General features: G+C 46.3%; 2 protein-coding genes across 2 annotated transcripts in view; both read right to left on the bottom strand.

Annotated features, from left to right (window-relative positions):
* Positions 1-16946, bottom strand: part of RpL10 (ribosomal protein L10) — a 208065-nt gene that overhangs the window by 111274 nt on the left and 79845 nt on the right. The window lies entirely within an intron of this gene.
* On the bottom strand, positions 5840-6427 carry LOC139352707 (uncharacterized). The gene has a single exon (XM_070995337.1). It carries the CDS (start codon positions 6425-6427, stop codon positions 5840-5842), a length of 588 nt encoding a protein of 195 aa, XP_070851438.1.

The raw sequence follows: 16946 nt of genomic DNA, 5'->3' as shown, positions 1-16946 counted from the left end.
TGTAGAAGTGAAATTTAGCTGACTTCACAGCGGCCTCCCATAAACCACCGAAGTGCGGGGCACGCGGAGGGATGAACTTCCAATCGATCCCATCAGCTAAACAGACGGAAGATATCGATGCTGTGTGCTGCTCGCTCAAAAAGAGCTCTTTCAGCTCGGCAAGCTCTCTCTTTGCACCGACAAAGTTTGTAGCATTGTCGCTCCAAATGGTACGCGGACTGCCTCTAAGGCTGATGAATCTCCTCAGCGCTGCGATGAAAGAATCCGTCGTGAGATCTTGGACCACTTCCAAATGAGCAGCCTTCGTGGAAAAACAGACAAAGACGGCGATATAGCACTTGTGGGGTGCCTTATTTCTGGCCTCTGCTTTATGATAGAATGGCCCACAATAGTCCACTCCTGTGGTATGAAAAGCTGGATTAGGCTGCACTCTATTTGCAGGAAGGCTGCCCATGTTGATAACGCTGGCGACGAACTTGCGGCCTCCAATCGGCCAGTACCTTTGCCGTAATGCGGCAAGCAGCGCCTGCGATCCTCCATGCAAATATTTCTCATGATAATAAACGATGATCGCCTTGGTGACTGGATGATCCTTGGGCAACAGTATCGGATGCCTCGTGTCGTAGTCCAAGTTTGCGTTCTGAAGCCTTCCACCCACGCGAAGTAACCCATCGGAGCCGAGTATAGGTCTAAGCGAAACCAGCTTGCTTTTCTGTGGAAACGGCTTGCCCTGGCTAAGAGATCCATACTCCTTCGCCAAGTTAACCTGTTGGATGCTCCTCAGAAGAAGTACAGTTCCAGAGTTGATCTCCTCCACCGAAAGTCACCTTTTAACGGCGCAGATTTGGCTCTGCAATTTGAAATGAATCGATAAATGTATGCAAATACGCGCTGCAACTTATCGAAAGAGTTGAGGAATTTGCAGTTTGATGAACTGTCTATGCAAACGGCCCCAATTAGAGCCACAGAACGGCGCTCTGGAAGATCCTTTACTGAGTCTAGCAGGGACGGCCAATTTGACGAGCTTTGCAGAAGGAATGGAGGCCCGTTAGCCCAAAGGGAATGTTTCAACAATTCTCTTGGGGTACATCCTCGCGATACGACGTCTGCTGGGTTCAAGTTTGTAGGAACGTGATGCCAAGAAATGTCTTTCGTCATCTCCTGAATTTTCGCGATTCTGTTTGATACGAAAACGTTAAACTCCCTCGGAGGTTGCCGAATCCACGCCAACACAATGGACGAGTCCGACCAGCAATGAAAGGTGCAATCGAAATCTATGGCTTCCTTGGCGTTTACGATTAGCTCAGCCAATAAAAGCGCTGCGGAAAGTTATAATCTTGGAATTGTTAAGGCCTTCAATGGAGCTACCCTTGACTTGGCACAGAGCAGATGGACTTTCGATTCTCCATTGGTCTCCGATCGCAAGTATAGACACGCTCCATAAGCTGACATGCTAGCATCGCAGAATCCATGCAACTCAACGGAAGCCCTTGGTTGCAGTACGAATCGTGGGAATTTTAAGTTCTGTACGACCGATAACTGTGAGGTCAACTCCCCCCATGACGAAAGAATGGGCTCTGGCAGTAAATCATCCCAATCCACGTTCGCGCTCCATAGAGATTGCAGAAAAATCTTAGATTTTGTGATAATAGGAGTTATTAAACCGAGTGGATCATAGAATTTGGCAATCGTCGACAATGCAACCCGCTTAGTGGGTCGTTGATTGATTGGCAGTTGAGAAAAATGAAATAGGAGCTGATCAGAAGATGGATCCCAGACTAGTCCCAATGCCTTGGCGACATCCGATCCATCGTGAAATTTGATTAACTGCTCCTTGTCGCATTCAGACTCTCCCTTCAGGGCTGCTGACTCATTCGAACACCATTTGCGAATTGGAAAGTGGCCTCGCGACAGTAATTCCTTCACCTGACGACGAATTTCTCTCACCTCCCCAACTGAGTCCCCACCAGATATTAAATCATCCACATAGAAATCTCTACGAACAATTTTTGCTCCAATAGGAAATGATTCCTCCTCATCGTAAGAGAGTTGATGCATGGCCCTTATAGCCAAGAAGGCAGCTGGCTTGGTTCCGTAAGTCACCGTGTTCAATTTAAAAACACTCAATTCTTTCCTGGAGCTCTCTCTCCAAACGATGCACTGCAAGAAATCATCCGGGTACGAAACACGCACGCAACGGTACATCTTGCAGATATCTCCACAAAGGGCAACTTTAAAAAATCGAAAGCGAAGCAGTATATTGAAGATTTTTTGTTGAATTGTTGGTCCTGCCAGAAGTAAGTCGTTCAGAGAGCTACCAGAAGTTGTTTTAGCAGATCCATCAAAAACGACACGAAGCTTCGTACTCGTGCTTTCCTGCTTATGTACGCAATGATGGGGCAAAAAGAATTGTGTTTCTGGCGGTTCCTTAGTTACAAGAGACATGTGACCTAGGTCGATATACTCCCTCAAAAATGCTGAATACTGAGCTTTCAGGGCTGGGTTTCTATCTAATTTAGCTTCCAAACTCTTGAAACGACGACGAGCCAAGCAATAAGAATCACCTAAAGATTCGAATCCGGAAGTGGTCAAGAGACGAACAGAGTATTGGCCGTTTCCAAGTCGAATGCAATTTTCAGTAAAAAGTTGCTCACATCGCAAGTCTCCGGCAATAAAAATGGCTTAGACGAAGTGAAGTCCTCAATTTCCCAAAATCGCTTTACTATGGCGGAAAGTGTGTCATCGGAATAATCAGCTGGGTCCTTGATGCTGGCTTGTAAAACCGACTTATGAGTTGGCATGTTCGATGATAACCCTCCAGAGACTATCCAACCAAGCTTGGTGTTCTGAAGAGTTGGCAAAGCCCTATCCAAATGAATTTGTCCCATAGAAATTATTTCGAAAAACAACCCAGCGCCGAGTAAAAGGTCAATTCGTTGTGATTGATTGAAATTCGGGTCAGAGATTGAAATGTTTTGCGGTATCCTCCACGATGTTGCATTTATATTGAAATGGGGTTGATAATCAGTAATACTGTGAGTCACAACCGCTGTGAATGCCGCTCGATAGCTTGCATCCCGTGATTGCACAAGAATATCGACAGTCTTATCAGAGATCATGGAAGATTCTCCTATCCCAGAAATCGACGTTTGCGATCTTCTGTGATTCAAGTTTAGTTGGCTGGCTAAGCGAGAGGTTATGAAGTTTAGCTGGGAGGCCGAATCTAAAATTGCTCGGCAAGGCATAAATGCTCCAATTCTATTTCTGACGTAGATAATAGCAGTTGGAAGCAACACGTAGTCGATCGGCAAAATATTTAAGGCTTTGGGTGGAGGGCTTGGTAAATGATGATCAGGATGCGATGATGTATGCGAACATGATACTAATGCTGATGAAGTAGATGGTAATGGCTGAGAGCTCGAGGATGGATCGCATGATGGAGATGAAAATGAGGTTGATGTTGCGGATGGGTCATGGTTCATGTGTAATAATGAATGATGCTTCATGCGACAATACTTGCAGTGAGTCGACTTGCATTGCTGCAAACTATGCCCCTTGCGCAAACAGTTGAGGCAAAGGTGCAACTTCTTTGCTTCTCTATATCGAAGATTCGGACTCAAATTTAAAAATCGAGGACACTTTGGCAAATAATGATCCCGTGCATCGCAAAATAAGCATGTCAAATGATTTGAGTTAGTAGCAGATGCAATAAGTGTATTTTGGTTATATTTGTGCAAGTTTTTTCCCACCTGCTGGCCTGGTGTTTGAGTTACCAAGGCTTGATCCAAGTTTTCCATCATCCTGCACCTCTTTTCCAAAAACGACTCCATAGCATCCCAGGTAGACAGCTCAGTGATTGACAAATCCTCTTCCCATTTTTCCCGCGTCCTCTGATCCAGTTTCCGAGTGACGATGTGAATTAAAAGTCCATCCAAAATTTGTTGCGTATTGGCCAGGGTTCGAATTGCTCGCAGATGCGAATTCATGCAATCGCTCAGCTCCCGAAGACCCTTCGAAGATCCCTTCTCGACACCCTTTAAACCGAATATTGCCTGAACATGTGCCTGAAAGTGTAAAACTTTATTATCAAATCGATTAACCAGCAAATTCATAGCCTTTTTAAAATTAGCATTCGAGGGTTCGAGCGATCGTATGGTTTCCAGAGCCACGCCGCCCAAACTCGAACGCAAATATTGTAATTTTTCAATGTCGCTTAGCTCATCATCATTTCCGATGACCGTAGTGAAAGTCGCAAGAAAATCCGACCACTCAGAGTAGGATCCGTGAAAACGAGCAGTTTCCAAATTTGGCAACCGATGCTTTCTATGTCAATAGATGTTGAATTTGCAGCGGTTGAAGCCGGCAATTGTGACTTGCGATGAGCCGCCAAGCCTCGGCTTAGTTTCGCCTTCACATCCATGAAGACTTCAGCAAATTCAATCCGATGGTCGCTCGATATTTTTGCAAAGTCCAGTCTTTCCAACGATGTCTGCGCAGAATCAAATGCCTGGTTTAAGGAATTGATCCATTCCATTCGCGCCAGCAAATCAGATTCGTCAAACTGATTAACCGCATCAGCGTTTAAATAGCATTTCATCGAGCTCATTTGCCGCAAAATAGATTGGGCTTTGACTCGGTAGTAGTCGACGTCACTTGTGGATTCATTTTGAGCCCGAACCGAGTTTTCCGTATCAGACATTTTTCAATCACGAGAAAGAAAAAAATGAAATGAAAATGAAGTAAAGTAAAATGTCCGACCGCGTTAGAGGCACAAAACACCGTATACCCTTTACCGCGAAAACGTGAAGGTTAACAAGCGTCGCCGAGATGCAACGGAACCTTTAACTTTGTTGTTGTTGTTATTGCCGATAAATTGCCTGCCTAGCAACAGCGGATTATGTAACTGGCAAACGAATGTATGTATGGCTATATGTACATGTATATATGTAATATGCGCTATTAACGAAGATTAAATGCGATTCACTTTGTTAAGAATTATTTGCACAACACAAATTTGGTGCTTTTTCACAGCGCAAAATGTACAAAAAATCAAACGGCCGGCTGTGCACTTTTATAAGCACATATGTATGTATGTTCGTCTGTTTGTGACCGAATGCACGATAACGACAGCGAAGCAAAGCGTTTGTTTAAACTATATTAAACAATCGCGAAACCGAGTTGCAGACTCCGATTAAAACTGCTATCACGTCGGGGTCACCAAATGTTTGTGGGGAAGACAACAAATATGCCACCCTTATATTTATAATTAATAACGCACGAATAGGTTATATTAAAATGTATAGCGTTTATTCGGAGCGGCAGACGGACTGTGAATGTGTGAAAAGCTTGGCTCCAAGATCTTCATATAGACATATGCAGGCTTACAAAGTAGTTGCTGAATAGATAAGCGACAGCTTTATGGGTATAAGAAAGAAGGCGAAAGATAAGCAGAGAGCGATGCAGGTGAAGTCGTACACCTATGCGCGCATGACTAGGCGCTGGCGATCTGCTCCGAACAGTTACCAACTCGCTCGTTTCAGATCTTCCCTATTACATTGGTATCTAGAGTTAGTATTTTATGGTAATCTAGTAGTTTTTTAATCTAGTATTTTGTTGTATGATCGTTGCTTGCCGACTTGTAGGGGGTAATTTATTAGCGATTATCAGCTGTGCTACGCCCCTGCTCGCAGCTTTCGATAGTCGGCATCGCAACGACCATAGAAAACAAAACAAACAGTGAGATGACCAAACATCGCCCGCGTTGAAGCGCTGTAGGCCTTCAATTAATGGGAAGAGGTGCCAGATGATGTACTGAGCGTTTGTATACGCCTTGCTTGGTTTATACTAGAGCAACGCGCACCTTGCCATCCGATCCGTGCGTTACTTCGGTGACTCTGCCGAGCAGCCACTTCTGGGGCGGTAAATTGTCCTCTTTGATGACGACGATGGTTCCTGGTAGAAGGTTGGCCGATTCCTTTGTCCACTTAACCCTTTGCTGCAGCCCAGCTATGTAGTCACGGGTCCAGTCTCGCCAAAACCGTCGCTTGATGGCTGATATAAGCTGCCAGCGTTGTAGATGAGTTAGGTCGTCGTCCGGATGAGGAGGTGCCGATCCTGGGGGTAGAGCAGCGAGCGTGGTGCCTACCAGAAAGTGGGCTGGAGTAATAGCCTCTCCGTCGTTAGGGTTGCTGCTGTCAGCTATTAGCGGACGCGAGTTAAGCACTGCTTCCACTTCAACCAGGATCGTCTGGACTTCGTCCTCCTTCAGCAAGGCGTTTCCGACGGCCCTCAAAAAGAGGTGTTTGGCGGACTTGACGGCGGCCTCCCATAGGCCCCCGAAATGAGGCGACCGGGGCGGAATGAAGACGAACTCAACCTGGTGATGGACGCCGTACGTTCCCAGTGTGCTGCGGACATCGGAGGCCATCTCCTGAAGCAGCCGTGAGGAACCAACAAAATTGGTTGCATTGTCGCAGTAGAGTCGATCGAGCGGGCCGCGCCGCCCAACAAATCTGCTGAGACAGAGGATAAATGAGTTAGAAGTGAGATCCTTCAATAGTTCTAGGTGAACCGCTTTCGTTGAAAAACATATGAATACTGCGACATACATTTTTAACGCTGCCTTGCCCCGCACTCCTAGCGACACTCGGATTGGACCGAAGAGATCGACTCCGCTTATTTTAAAGGGTCGACTGATTCTGACACGGTCAAGAGGCAGATTTCCCATTATTTGCGACATTAACCGTGGCTTATACCGGAAACAGTGCGTGCATCGGCGCACAACAGCACTGCACTCGCGTCGTGCATTGATCAACCAAATTGTCTGCCGAAGCAGGCCGACTAGGGCTCGTGGTCCTGCATGGCAATTAGCATAGTGCAGGTGCTCGATGTACAATTTGACAAAACGATTCCCTTTAGGCATTAATATTGAGAATTTGGCACTGGGTTCTAGATCCGCGTGCGCTAGTCGACCGCCCACCCGCACCAATGTTAAAGTACGGGTTCCGAAAGTTTCGTTGCTGATAAATGGGCTAAGTTTTTGATAAGAACTGGGTAATGGCAAATTTTTCTTTAATTTATTGAATTCGTCTGCAAACGATTCACGCTGAACAGCCTGCGCGATATAAGAGAACGAAAAACTAAGCTCGGTGGCTGATAGGACGTGGTCGTTCCACAATTTCCAGGCCCTGCCGTAAACAAAACGAAAGATAAATGTTGTAATTCTCACAAACTTCACATAGGAAGAAGAATTTTCAACTAATTGTAGCAGCGGATGATTTGAGACGACAGCAACCGTATGGGCGATTACTGGCGGTTTCATTTCGAGTTGGCTTTCGAGGGGCGTGTCAGCCAAGTGCTGATTAACTGGCCAATGAGTCGAGTCCATGGACAAAAACGAAGGGCCTTCAAACCATAGCGTCGTATCGAGATCTTTGACCGTAGTCCCTCGAGAGGGTAGGTCCGCTGGATTGAAGTTAGTCGGGACTTGTCGCCAGACTGCAGTTGGAGCCAGTTCGTGAATAGCCGAAACCCTATTTGCGACGAATGTTTTCAGCTTTGACAGATGAGTGCGCAACCAGAAGAGAACAACTTCAGAATCCGACCACATAGTAACCTGCTCGACGCGGTAAAGATTAAGCGTTTGCACATCACTCCATAACTTCGCTAAGAGGTGAGCCGCACAGAGTTCTAGTCGTGGAATACTATGTCTATTGATCGGTGCTACCCTGGATTTGGCTGTTAGCAACCTAACTTTTATTCCCTCTGAGGTCACTGACCTTACGTACAGACAACAACCGTAAGCATCTGTTGACGCGTCCGCAAATCCGTGGATTTGATAAGTGCCGCCAAACTGAGTTCCGACATGCCGAGGGATGTATAACGTTTCTAAATCTGTAAAGCAAGATGACACCTTCTTCCAACGATGCAGTACGTCGGCGGGTATTTCGTCGTCCCATCCAATTTGTAGCGACCAGAGTTTTTGAATAAATATCTTTGCTAGGGTAACGATAGGGCAAATGAGTCCTAACGGATCGAACAGCCGTGCTGCAAATGAAAGCATGGATCGCTTTGTGGGTGGGTCTTCAAGCTGTAGATTCTGGGCGTTGAACCCAAGTGAGACCCAAAGTTTTCGTATCGGCGTCTTCTCCAATAAGGACTTCTGGCTCGGCGACCTGTCGTTCGTTGGGGGTACAATTCGACGCCCACTTAGCCAAGACGAACCCTGCGGAATCTAAAATCTCTGTGATTTCCCCTCGCAATTTCCTTAACTCACGGATGGAATCGGCCCCTGTTAACAAGTCATCGACGTAAAAATCATTTTTTAGAGCCTGTGAAGCTAAGGGAAGAGATTCGGAGTAGATCTCGCTAATCTGCTTCAAACACCGTATTGCAAGGAAAGGAGTACTTGCCGTACCATACGTAACGGTGTTAAGCCGATAAATTTGTAGAGGGTCTTGCGGGGTCTCACGCCATACAATTAACTGGAACTTTCTATGGGTCTCATCTAATACCACTTGTCTGTACATTTTATTAATGTCTGCCGACATGTGACCGAGAGCTAAGTATTCCTTCATAAACTGGATATACAACGAATGATTTGTTGGGTTCCCTTTCATACGCCGTTCTAAGGACAGAAACCGTCGTCGTGCAGGACTCGATTTGAAAGGCAGGCTAACTACAAATTTTCCTGTAGAGTCACGCGAGACGGTGCTAGCAAACGATTTTTCACTCAACACTTGATCAGGGGTATAGAGCTGCGATTTTGTTAAATCGGGTATTCTTTCAATTTCCCAGAACTTCCTTAGCGTGTGATCCAAATTGTTGTCCTCAGTAGCTACTAGAGTGGAGTATGAGATACATCGTGCGGGCGGATTTTCTTTATAGGTCCCTGACGCTACCCAGCCAAAGACAGTATTTTGTAGAGTTGGACCTGAGTGCTTGTGACGTATTTGTCCTTCCCTAAGTAAGTCGAAAAAGAACTCAGCGCCGATCAGCATGTCGACGCGTTTGGGCTTGTAAAAGTATGGGTCTGCTAAGGAGATATCATTACGAATCCAATCGGAAGATATTGCGGTTGCTTCTGGACGATACCCTGAGATTGACGGTAAAATTATGCATTCAACTGCCGCTTCGAAGGAGTTTAATCGCGACCCAATTGTCGTCTGGACTGCGAAGCTAGCTGAACACGCGGAATTCCCAATGCCTGAGAATTTAGCCTCATGCCGGTACCGTTTTAATTGCAGATTATTTACTAATTCCTCCGTTATAAAATTAACCTGTGTTCCTGAGTCTAGCAAAATCCTAGCGCACAGCTTGGCTCCTGACTGACTTTGAACCTCGACAAGGGCAGTTGCAAGTAAGACGTGATCTACCTTTTGCGGCATAGGCTGACTAACCGAGGCACTTAGTGACTGTTGGGCTACCTGATTGTCAATAGGCGATGACAATTGATTGCTCGACGGTACTTGGGAGGTTGAGGTATACCGATGCAGAAGTGTGTGATGAGCCTTCGTACAAATTCGACAACGAGATGACTGGCATGTTGCGACACTATGTCCTCTGCGTAGACAATTGATGCAAAGTGGTGCATTCTTCGCGAACTTGAACCGAGCTTCTACCGAAATATTAGCGTAAGATGTACAACTCTGAATGAAATGGCTGTCTGACTTGCAGAAGCAAAATTTAGACTTAAGTTCTTCGACAGGTCGGGAAACTGCTAATGCCGCTTTGCTATATCTGGGCTTGTTCCCTAGCTGTCCCTGTTTGGGAGCTTTTCTGCCTGTCGTGGATTCCTCAGCCGCTAAGTGTTGGTATCGTTTATTAATCGCCTCTGAGCAATCTTTCCATAACGGAATAGAATCGTAACTAAGTTGCTCTTCCCATCGCGACCGCGTTTTGGGATCTACTCTAGACATGACGATGTGAATTATCATTGCGTTGGCGAGAGTTTTCTCGTTGCCGAGCGAGAAAAGAGATTCATATATAGCAGTTACAGTGTCGATAAGGGATCGCAACGCCGAGGCGGATGGCGCTTGCATTGTTGGGATTTCAAACAATCGAGAAATACTTTTAAAGTATATTAGGCACGGATTATCATAAACCCTGACCAAGGCCGCATGGGCCTTTGCGTAATTTGCTTCTGTGATCTGGTAAGCCTTTACTGTTCCTAAGGCTTCCTTCTCTAAACAGGATAACAGATGATTAAACTTTTTAACATTTGATAGAGATTCGTCATCGTGAACTAAGCTGTTAAATAAACCTATAAAATTTTTGAACTCGGCATGGTTGCCGTCGAATTTTGGGAGTTTCATTTGTGGTAGTATTCTGCTGTGACTTGCTGAAGAGTTTAAACTACTGTTATTTGCGAAGGTAGAATGATTTCTTTCTCCTTCGGGCCGGTTACAATTTGACATTAATAATGCCTTTGCGGATACACATAATTCTTCTAACTCCTCTCTACATGCTAATTCGTTATTAATTGCCTATAATTGTTGTTGCAACTCGAACGCCTTTTCGATGTATCCATTTAAAATACCTAAACGACATTCCATTTCGCACGCATTAGGGGGAGTTACTTGACCACGAACTGTGGCCTCAATTCTAATTATATGATTCTTATTCCGCTCAAGCTGTTCCAGCAATTCGTTTGTGTCGTCCTCCGCTGAGGGAGTTCTGCCAAAACGTTTCCGACTTCCACCCATTGTGACTAGCAACTTCCCGTTTTTAGATTATTTCTAACAAGCAAATGCCAATGCAATGCTGCTGGTAGCGATAGAATGTCTGCACTGTCCCACCGTACTAAAACTCTCAGCCAGGCTATGCGCGAATGGAGCAAGGAAGGCAAAAAGACCGACACAGCCAAAGAGCGCGCGAAGATTGGGGCCAGGCAGATTAAGCAAGACCGAATGTGTGTGTGTGTATATGTTGGGTGGGCCTTTGTGTGTGTATGTGACTGAAAGCCAAGTGAATTATGATATGTGTTTGTGCAAGTGATGGAAATAAAGTTTGCATATATTTACGTAGGCCACTTTACCATATACAATATGGATCGCTGTCCAGGCGCACCTGCGATGATATTGCGATTGGGCTGTACTTCTCGGTGTTTCCGACGAGGTTAGGTTGAAGCCCGCTGATGCTCTCCTGTGACGAAATGGAGGTTAGGGACGCAGCCGATGTGCGCTCCCTCTACGATGATGTATGGGGCTCACCCCTCTCCGGGTGCTCCAGCGACGAAAGACGACGTTCTATTGCACCTCTCTATGGGTGCCGACGAGAATGTGGCGAGGAGATGGACGCAGCCGATGTGCGCTCCCTCTACGCCGAGATGTACGTGGGTACTGCGCTCCGGCTGTGCGGGAGCTCCAACAACGAAAGATGAAATTAAAGTTGCACGGGCGCGTAAATGAGTCTCCAAATCTTGGACCATGCACCCAATGTGCGATGCCGATGCATTTGTTGCGTAACGCGAATTGGCCGCGTGCACTTGTTATATAACTCTTGGTGATTTGCCAACTTATAACAATACGCAAATCCAAAGTTTAGAAGGCGGCCAAGAACCAGTGAGTCCACCCGGGGGCGCCAATGTTTGCTCAGGAAGCAGGAGTAAATATGCAACTTCCCGAATCCACTAGTTTTATTTAAAACATTGCTTAGCCGTCATCTATGTAAATTGTGCGTTTATTTCAAGAGCTTTTTCTATTCAACAATGTTACCAACTCGCTCGCTTCAGATCTTCCCTATTACATTGGTATCTAGAGTTAGTATTTTATGGTAATCTAGTAGTTTTTTAATCTAGTATTTTGTTGTATGATCGAAGCGAAGGAGATGAAGATACTTTTACGTCGAATAGCCAACAATTTTTCAAGTCGACGCTTTATTAGGCGAAAATATTAATAATGTTTGCTGCTGTATCACTTTTAACAAAGACGACCGGTCAAAATTCGTGCTGTTTTCTTGCGAACGAAGAATGTAATTAAGATGTGAAGATCAATGCGGCTGCGGCAAAGCGGGTGGCTACGGTGAGCCCCCGCCCCTCCTCAGTGCCTAATAGGAAATCCTAGCTGAATGATGTTTGGCTTGTAATGGCGGATTGCTAGCCTGACTTTTGGATGAAGCTGACAGCGCATTTTTGGGAGACCGTCTGAGATGTCTGTTAAGAAAGTAACGCAATCTACGGGCACTTAGGGCTGGACAGTGGATAAGGAGGTGTTGTATCGTCTCCTCTTCTTCTTCATCTTTTCAGCTTCTGCAGAGATCGATATGGGGTATCGATAATAGGACTGCGTAAGCACAGCAGTAAGGGCCCTAATGGCTAGGACGCAACCTTTTCTTTGGAGGGTAAAGAGTTCTCTGGAGTGCCTTGGAATCCGTTGTAACCAGAACTCTCCCAATATTTAGCTGAGAGAAGTGTCCACTTCTTGTGTGAAGAGTTTTATGAAGTCACGTGCTTCTCTCCCTGGAGAGAGCGGGGGTAGTGCCCAGGCTACAGTCGACAAAGGCTAGGACGCATTCTGTTCTTTGGAGGGTTTAGAGTTTTCTGGAGTGCTTTGGAATCCGTTGTGGCCAGAACTTTCGCGATATTAAGCTGGGAGAAGTGAGATTTGTCCACTTCTTGTGTGAAGAGTTCAATGAAGTCTCTGCATAGTAGCCTGCGTGTGTTTCTCTCTGGAGAGAGCGGGGGTAGTGCCCAGTCTGGTCTGTTCGTCGGCTGAACTGTTCCCTATTATGTCCCTGTGACCAGAGACTCATATGAGGTGTATGTCAAACTGCACCGCCATCTCGTTAATAGATTTGCGAAAGACGGTTACAGTTTTGGAGTTTGAGGATAGTTTGTCGAGCAAGCGAAGTGCTGCCTGACTAGCTAAATAGATACAGACAGATTGAGAAGTGCGGGAGTTTAGATTGATCATTGCCTCTTTGATAGCCAGAATTTCCGCCTGGAAGACCCTGCAGTGAGTTGAGTTTTGTCACCCGGGATCGTGCATCACAGCTGGATCAAACGTCCCATTAAGCAGGCCTTGGAAATGGCTCTGCTCAGGTTCTGCCAGCACACGTACATTGCAGCACAGCAGTCGTCACTTACACAACGATAAGCTGCCCCGTGTAAATTACTCACACTAATAAAAGACAAAATGTCATTTTATTCCGTGCCGGCCGCTGTGCTACAGTGTCATTGGTCACATGCCCCAGCTGAGCCCTGTGTCTCTTCGGACGGTGTAGAGTGCGGTATTTGCCTTCCGCACCTTGTCGGCGACGTCAGACTTCCTATCCAGAATAAATCCAAGGTACTTAGCCTTGCGCGTAAAATCAATCGCAACATCGTCTGCATCGGCAATTACGTAGCAGCCACCTTCCTCCATGTTCCACAGCTGTCTATTTACTGATACGCTTCACAGGAGTGTCGAGAGTACACCGTCTTGCGGGGTGCCCTCGCTAACTTTCCTTATGATAGCTGACCATCGTCGGTGGCAATGATGACGCTGATCATTAACCTTAGCATTGGCCGGCTTCCAGGGGATTTTGTCGCCGGAGTAAGCGCATTTGCATAACATACCGACACCGCCTCAAACTCGCGGCGTTATAATGCTTAAAACTCGCTTTTCGATTAGGTTAGGTTAGGTTAGGTAGGAGTGGTTGGAGACTAGATATTAGTCCCCTCACTTAGGCCACAATGGGCCCCTTGTGATACCACATGATCTCTGAAAGATCCGTTTCCCTAGCACATGGGTTATCTGCTTTCGCGAAGTATTCTGTTCTTCTTAAGAAACATAATAGTTTTTGAATGCTTACGTCCTGAATGGCCGCAAGGCTCGGAAGTGTGTAGCTACCTAGGGTTTGAAAGCGCTTTAGGCTATCTGTTTGCAGCTGCGGCAGAAGTCGTGGTTACTTAGACCCAGCCTTAACGCGTGAGTCCCTATAAGATAGTGGCCAATGAGGGCATTTAGGAGAGTGGAGATGTCCTCCCTGCTACATTGTAGGAGAGTTTTTGTTCTTTTCGTGTTGTAGTTTGGCCATGTGAGTCTAGAATTGTGGCATGTTGAGATTGAGTTCCAACGGTTGTTGGAAAGTGTATACAATCTCTGCCTGAGATGGAGCTTGCAGGTAGCCATGGGCAAACCTACCGTGTCCTTGTCACGAAGGATATCGGCGGTTGTCCCCTGTCTTGCTAGCTCGTCTGCTATGCAGTTGCCCTCAATGTTGCGGTGTCCAGGCACCCACATGAGGTTGATTCTCAGATGAGTGGCCATCTCGTTAAGAGATTTGCGGCATTCAGAGATTGTTTTTGAGTTCGTTGTGTAGGAGTCGAGGGCCCTGAGGGCTGCTTGACTATCCGAGAAGATGAAGATATCTATGCCATGATGTTCAGACGTGTTCAGGTGGGTAATGGCTTGCTGACTTGCCATCACTTCCGCTTGGAAAACACTACAGTGGTCTGGTAGGCGGAATGAGACTTTTATGTCTAGTTCGGGGGAAAAGACTCCCCCGCCTGTTTGGGAGTTAAGCTTGGAGCCGTCCGTGTATATGTTGACGGCGTTTACGAATTGATGTGGGAGGTTATCCCAGTCTGTACGGGTGGGAATATAGATCTTGTATCTTCTTTCGAAGTTGACTATGGGTGGGACGTAGTCTGTATTACGTGGTAGGGGTGAATGTTTTGATAGGATATTGGAGTGACCCGTGGGGCCCGTTGTCCATGCCGCTGCTTCACGGAGCCTCAGCGCTGTTGCAGATGCCCAGCTTTTGGCAAGTAGGTCCAGGGGTTGGAGATCGAGAGTTGTGTTTAAAGCTTCAGTGGCGGTGGTGCGAAGCGCCCCACTGATGCAGAGTTCAGCGCTTCTTTGTATCTTGTGAAGGATCCGGAGGTTGCAATTCTTTCCTAGGGAACGCCACCATACAATGTTTCCGTAGAGGAGAATGGGCCTGACTATTGCAGTGTATAGCCAGTGAACTATCATGGGGAAGACACCCCACTTTCTCCCTATGGCTTTTTTACAAGCGAAGAGAGCTACGGCCGCTTTGCGTGTGCGATCTAGAATGTTGTCTGTCCAGAGTGTCAAGGATGACACCTAGGTACTTTGCTTGCTAAGGGTTAGGCGCGTTTGGTGTAGTTTGGGGAGAATTAGATTTGGTATCTTATACTTCCTTGTAAAGAGAACTAGTTCGGTCTTTTCTTTGTTAACTCCCAGACCACAGACAGCCGTCCACCTGGAGAGGGTGGATAAGGCTGTCTCCATTAGATTGCAAAGAGTTTGCGGGAATTTGCACTGCAGTAGGATAACCACGTCGTCCGCGTAGGCTACCACTTTTGTGCCCGCCTCTTCTAGAAGTGATAGTAGTTTGTTGACCACTATAAACCATAGAAGAGGTGAGAGTGCACCCCCTTGTGACATTCCTGGTCGACTGGGCTGATCCCATAGTGGAGTACACTACTCTGCTGGTAAGCATGGTGTGTATGAGTCCCACTATGGGCCTCTCAATGCCAGTTCAGTCAGAGCGCCAATGATAGCCGTTGGGGTGACGTTGTTGAAGGCGTCTTCTATGTCTAGAAACGCTGCCAGAGAGTATTCCTTATTGCGGAAACCTCTCTCTATACTGTACACTAGAGAGTGGAGGGCGGTATCGGTTGATCTACCCTTACGGTACGCATGCTGTGCGTCAGAGAGTAGGCTATGGTCGATGGTTAGTCTGATATGGGTGTCAATTAGACTTTCCAGGGTCTTCAACAAGAAGGAGGAGAGACTAATCGGGCGGAAGTCCTTTGGGTTGGTGTGGGAGGTCTTGCCGGCTTTCGGTATAAAAATTACCTAACGTCCAGCCACCTTGTTGGAATATGGTTTAGAGCAAGGCAGCCGTGGAAGATGGCTGTCAGCCAGGGAAGGGACAAATCTAGTGTCCGTTGTAGCTGGGCCGGGAAGAACCCATCTGGGCCAGGTGATTTGAAGGGCTTAAAAGAGTTAACAGCCCACTGAATGCGGCCAGAGTTTGAAATGTTGTCAATACTCTGGTCGTCTAAATTCTCCTCTATGTGGAGGTCCTCCACTACATGGGTGTTCTTAGGGAAGTGGGTGTCTAACAGTAGTTCAAGGGTTTCCTGACTGTTTTCCGTCCAGCTGTCAGCATTGGTTTTAAGATAGCCAATGGTTGCTGGAGCTTTAGCTAGAATTCTTCTGAGTCTGGATGCCTCCGCAGTAGATTCTATGCTACTGCAGAAGTTAGCCCAAGCTCTTCGTTTTGATATTCTAATTTCCTTTTTGTATAGGCTTAGTTTTGTATGATATAAATTCGAGGAGGATTCGCTATTGTTGTATTTAGCTCTATCGAAGTAAGTTCTACACTCTCTTTTAAGGTTCGCCAGGGTTGCTTTCCACCAAGGGGGTTTGTGCTTTGTTTTGACAGTTCTGCTTGGGCAAGCCCTTTTTATGGCCTCACCGCAGATATCAGTAAAAGTGTTAGCTAGGTTATCTAGTTCTTGACGGTTGCGTATGTGTGTCGGAGGAGCGTGTAAGTTCCTGTTGAGGAGATTTTTGTAGTAACCCCAGTTGGTTAATCTTAGATTAGTGATGTTCTCGGCGGGAGGACAGTCTAGACTTATTGTAAATTCTATGTATCGGTGGTCTGAGAATGAGTGTTCGGTCCCCACCTTCCACGCTACTAGCTGGTTAAGTAGGGGATCAGATATTAGAGTAATGTCTAGTACTTCCCTCCTATTTCTAGTGATGAAAGTTGGGTCATTACCTCTGTTGCAGATGAATAGATTTGATTGAATGAGATAGTCGTAGAGTAACTCACCCCTTTCGTTGGTGGTTGTACTTCCCCATTGTGTGTGGTGTGAGTTAGCGTCCCCACCCAGAATGAGTTCCTTAGATGAGTGAGTGCGTATGAGTTGTTGTGTAGTGGTGTTTGGTAGTGGCCCTTCGTAGTCGTGAGCCAGATAGAATGATGCT

Source organism: Drosophila suzukii, chromosome 3 (assembly GCF_043229965.1).
Source record: "Drosophila suzukii chromosome 3, CBGP_Dsuzu_IsoJpt1.0, whole genome shotgun sequence".
NCBI classification, from domain to species: domain Eukaryota; kingdom Metazoa; phylum Arthropoda; class Insecta; order Diptera; family Drosophilidae; genus Drosophila; species Drosophila suzukii.
This window is presented reverse-complemented; position numbering and strand designations above follow the sequence as displayed.

Coding starts and splice junctions, on each gene's coding strand:
- LOC139352707 (XM_070995337.1), bottom strand. CDS start 6,427: ATGGCCTCCGATGTCCGCAGCACACTGGGAACGTACGGCGTCCATCAC.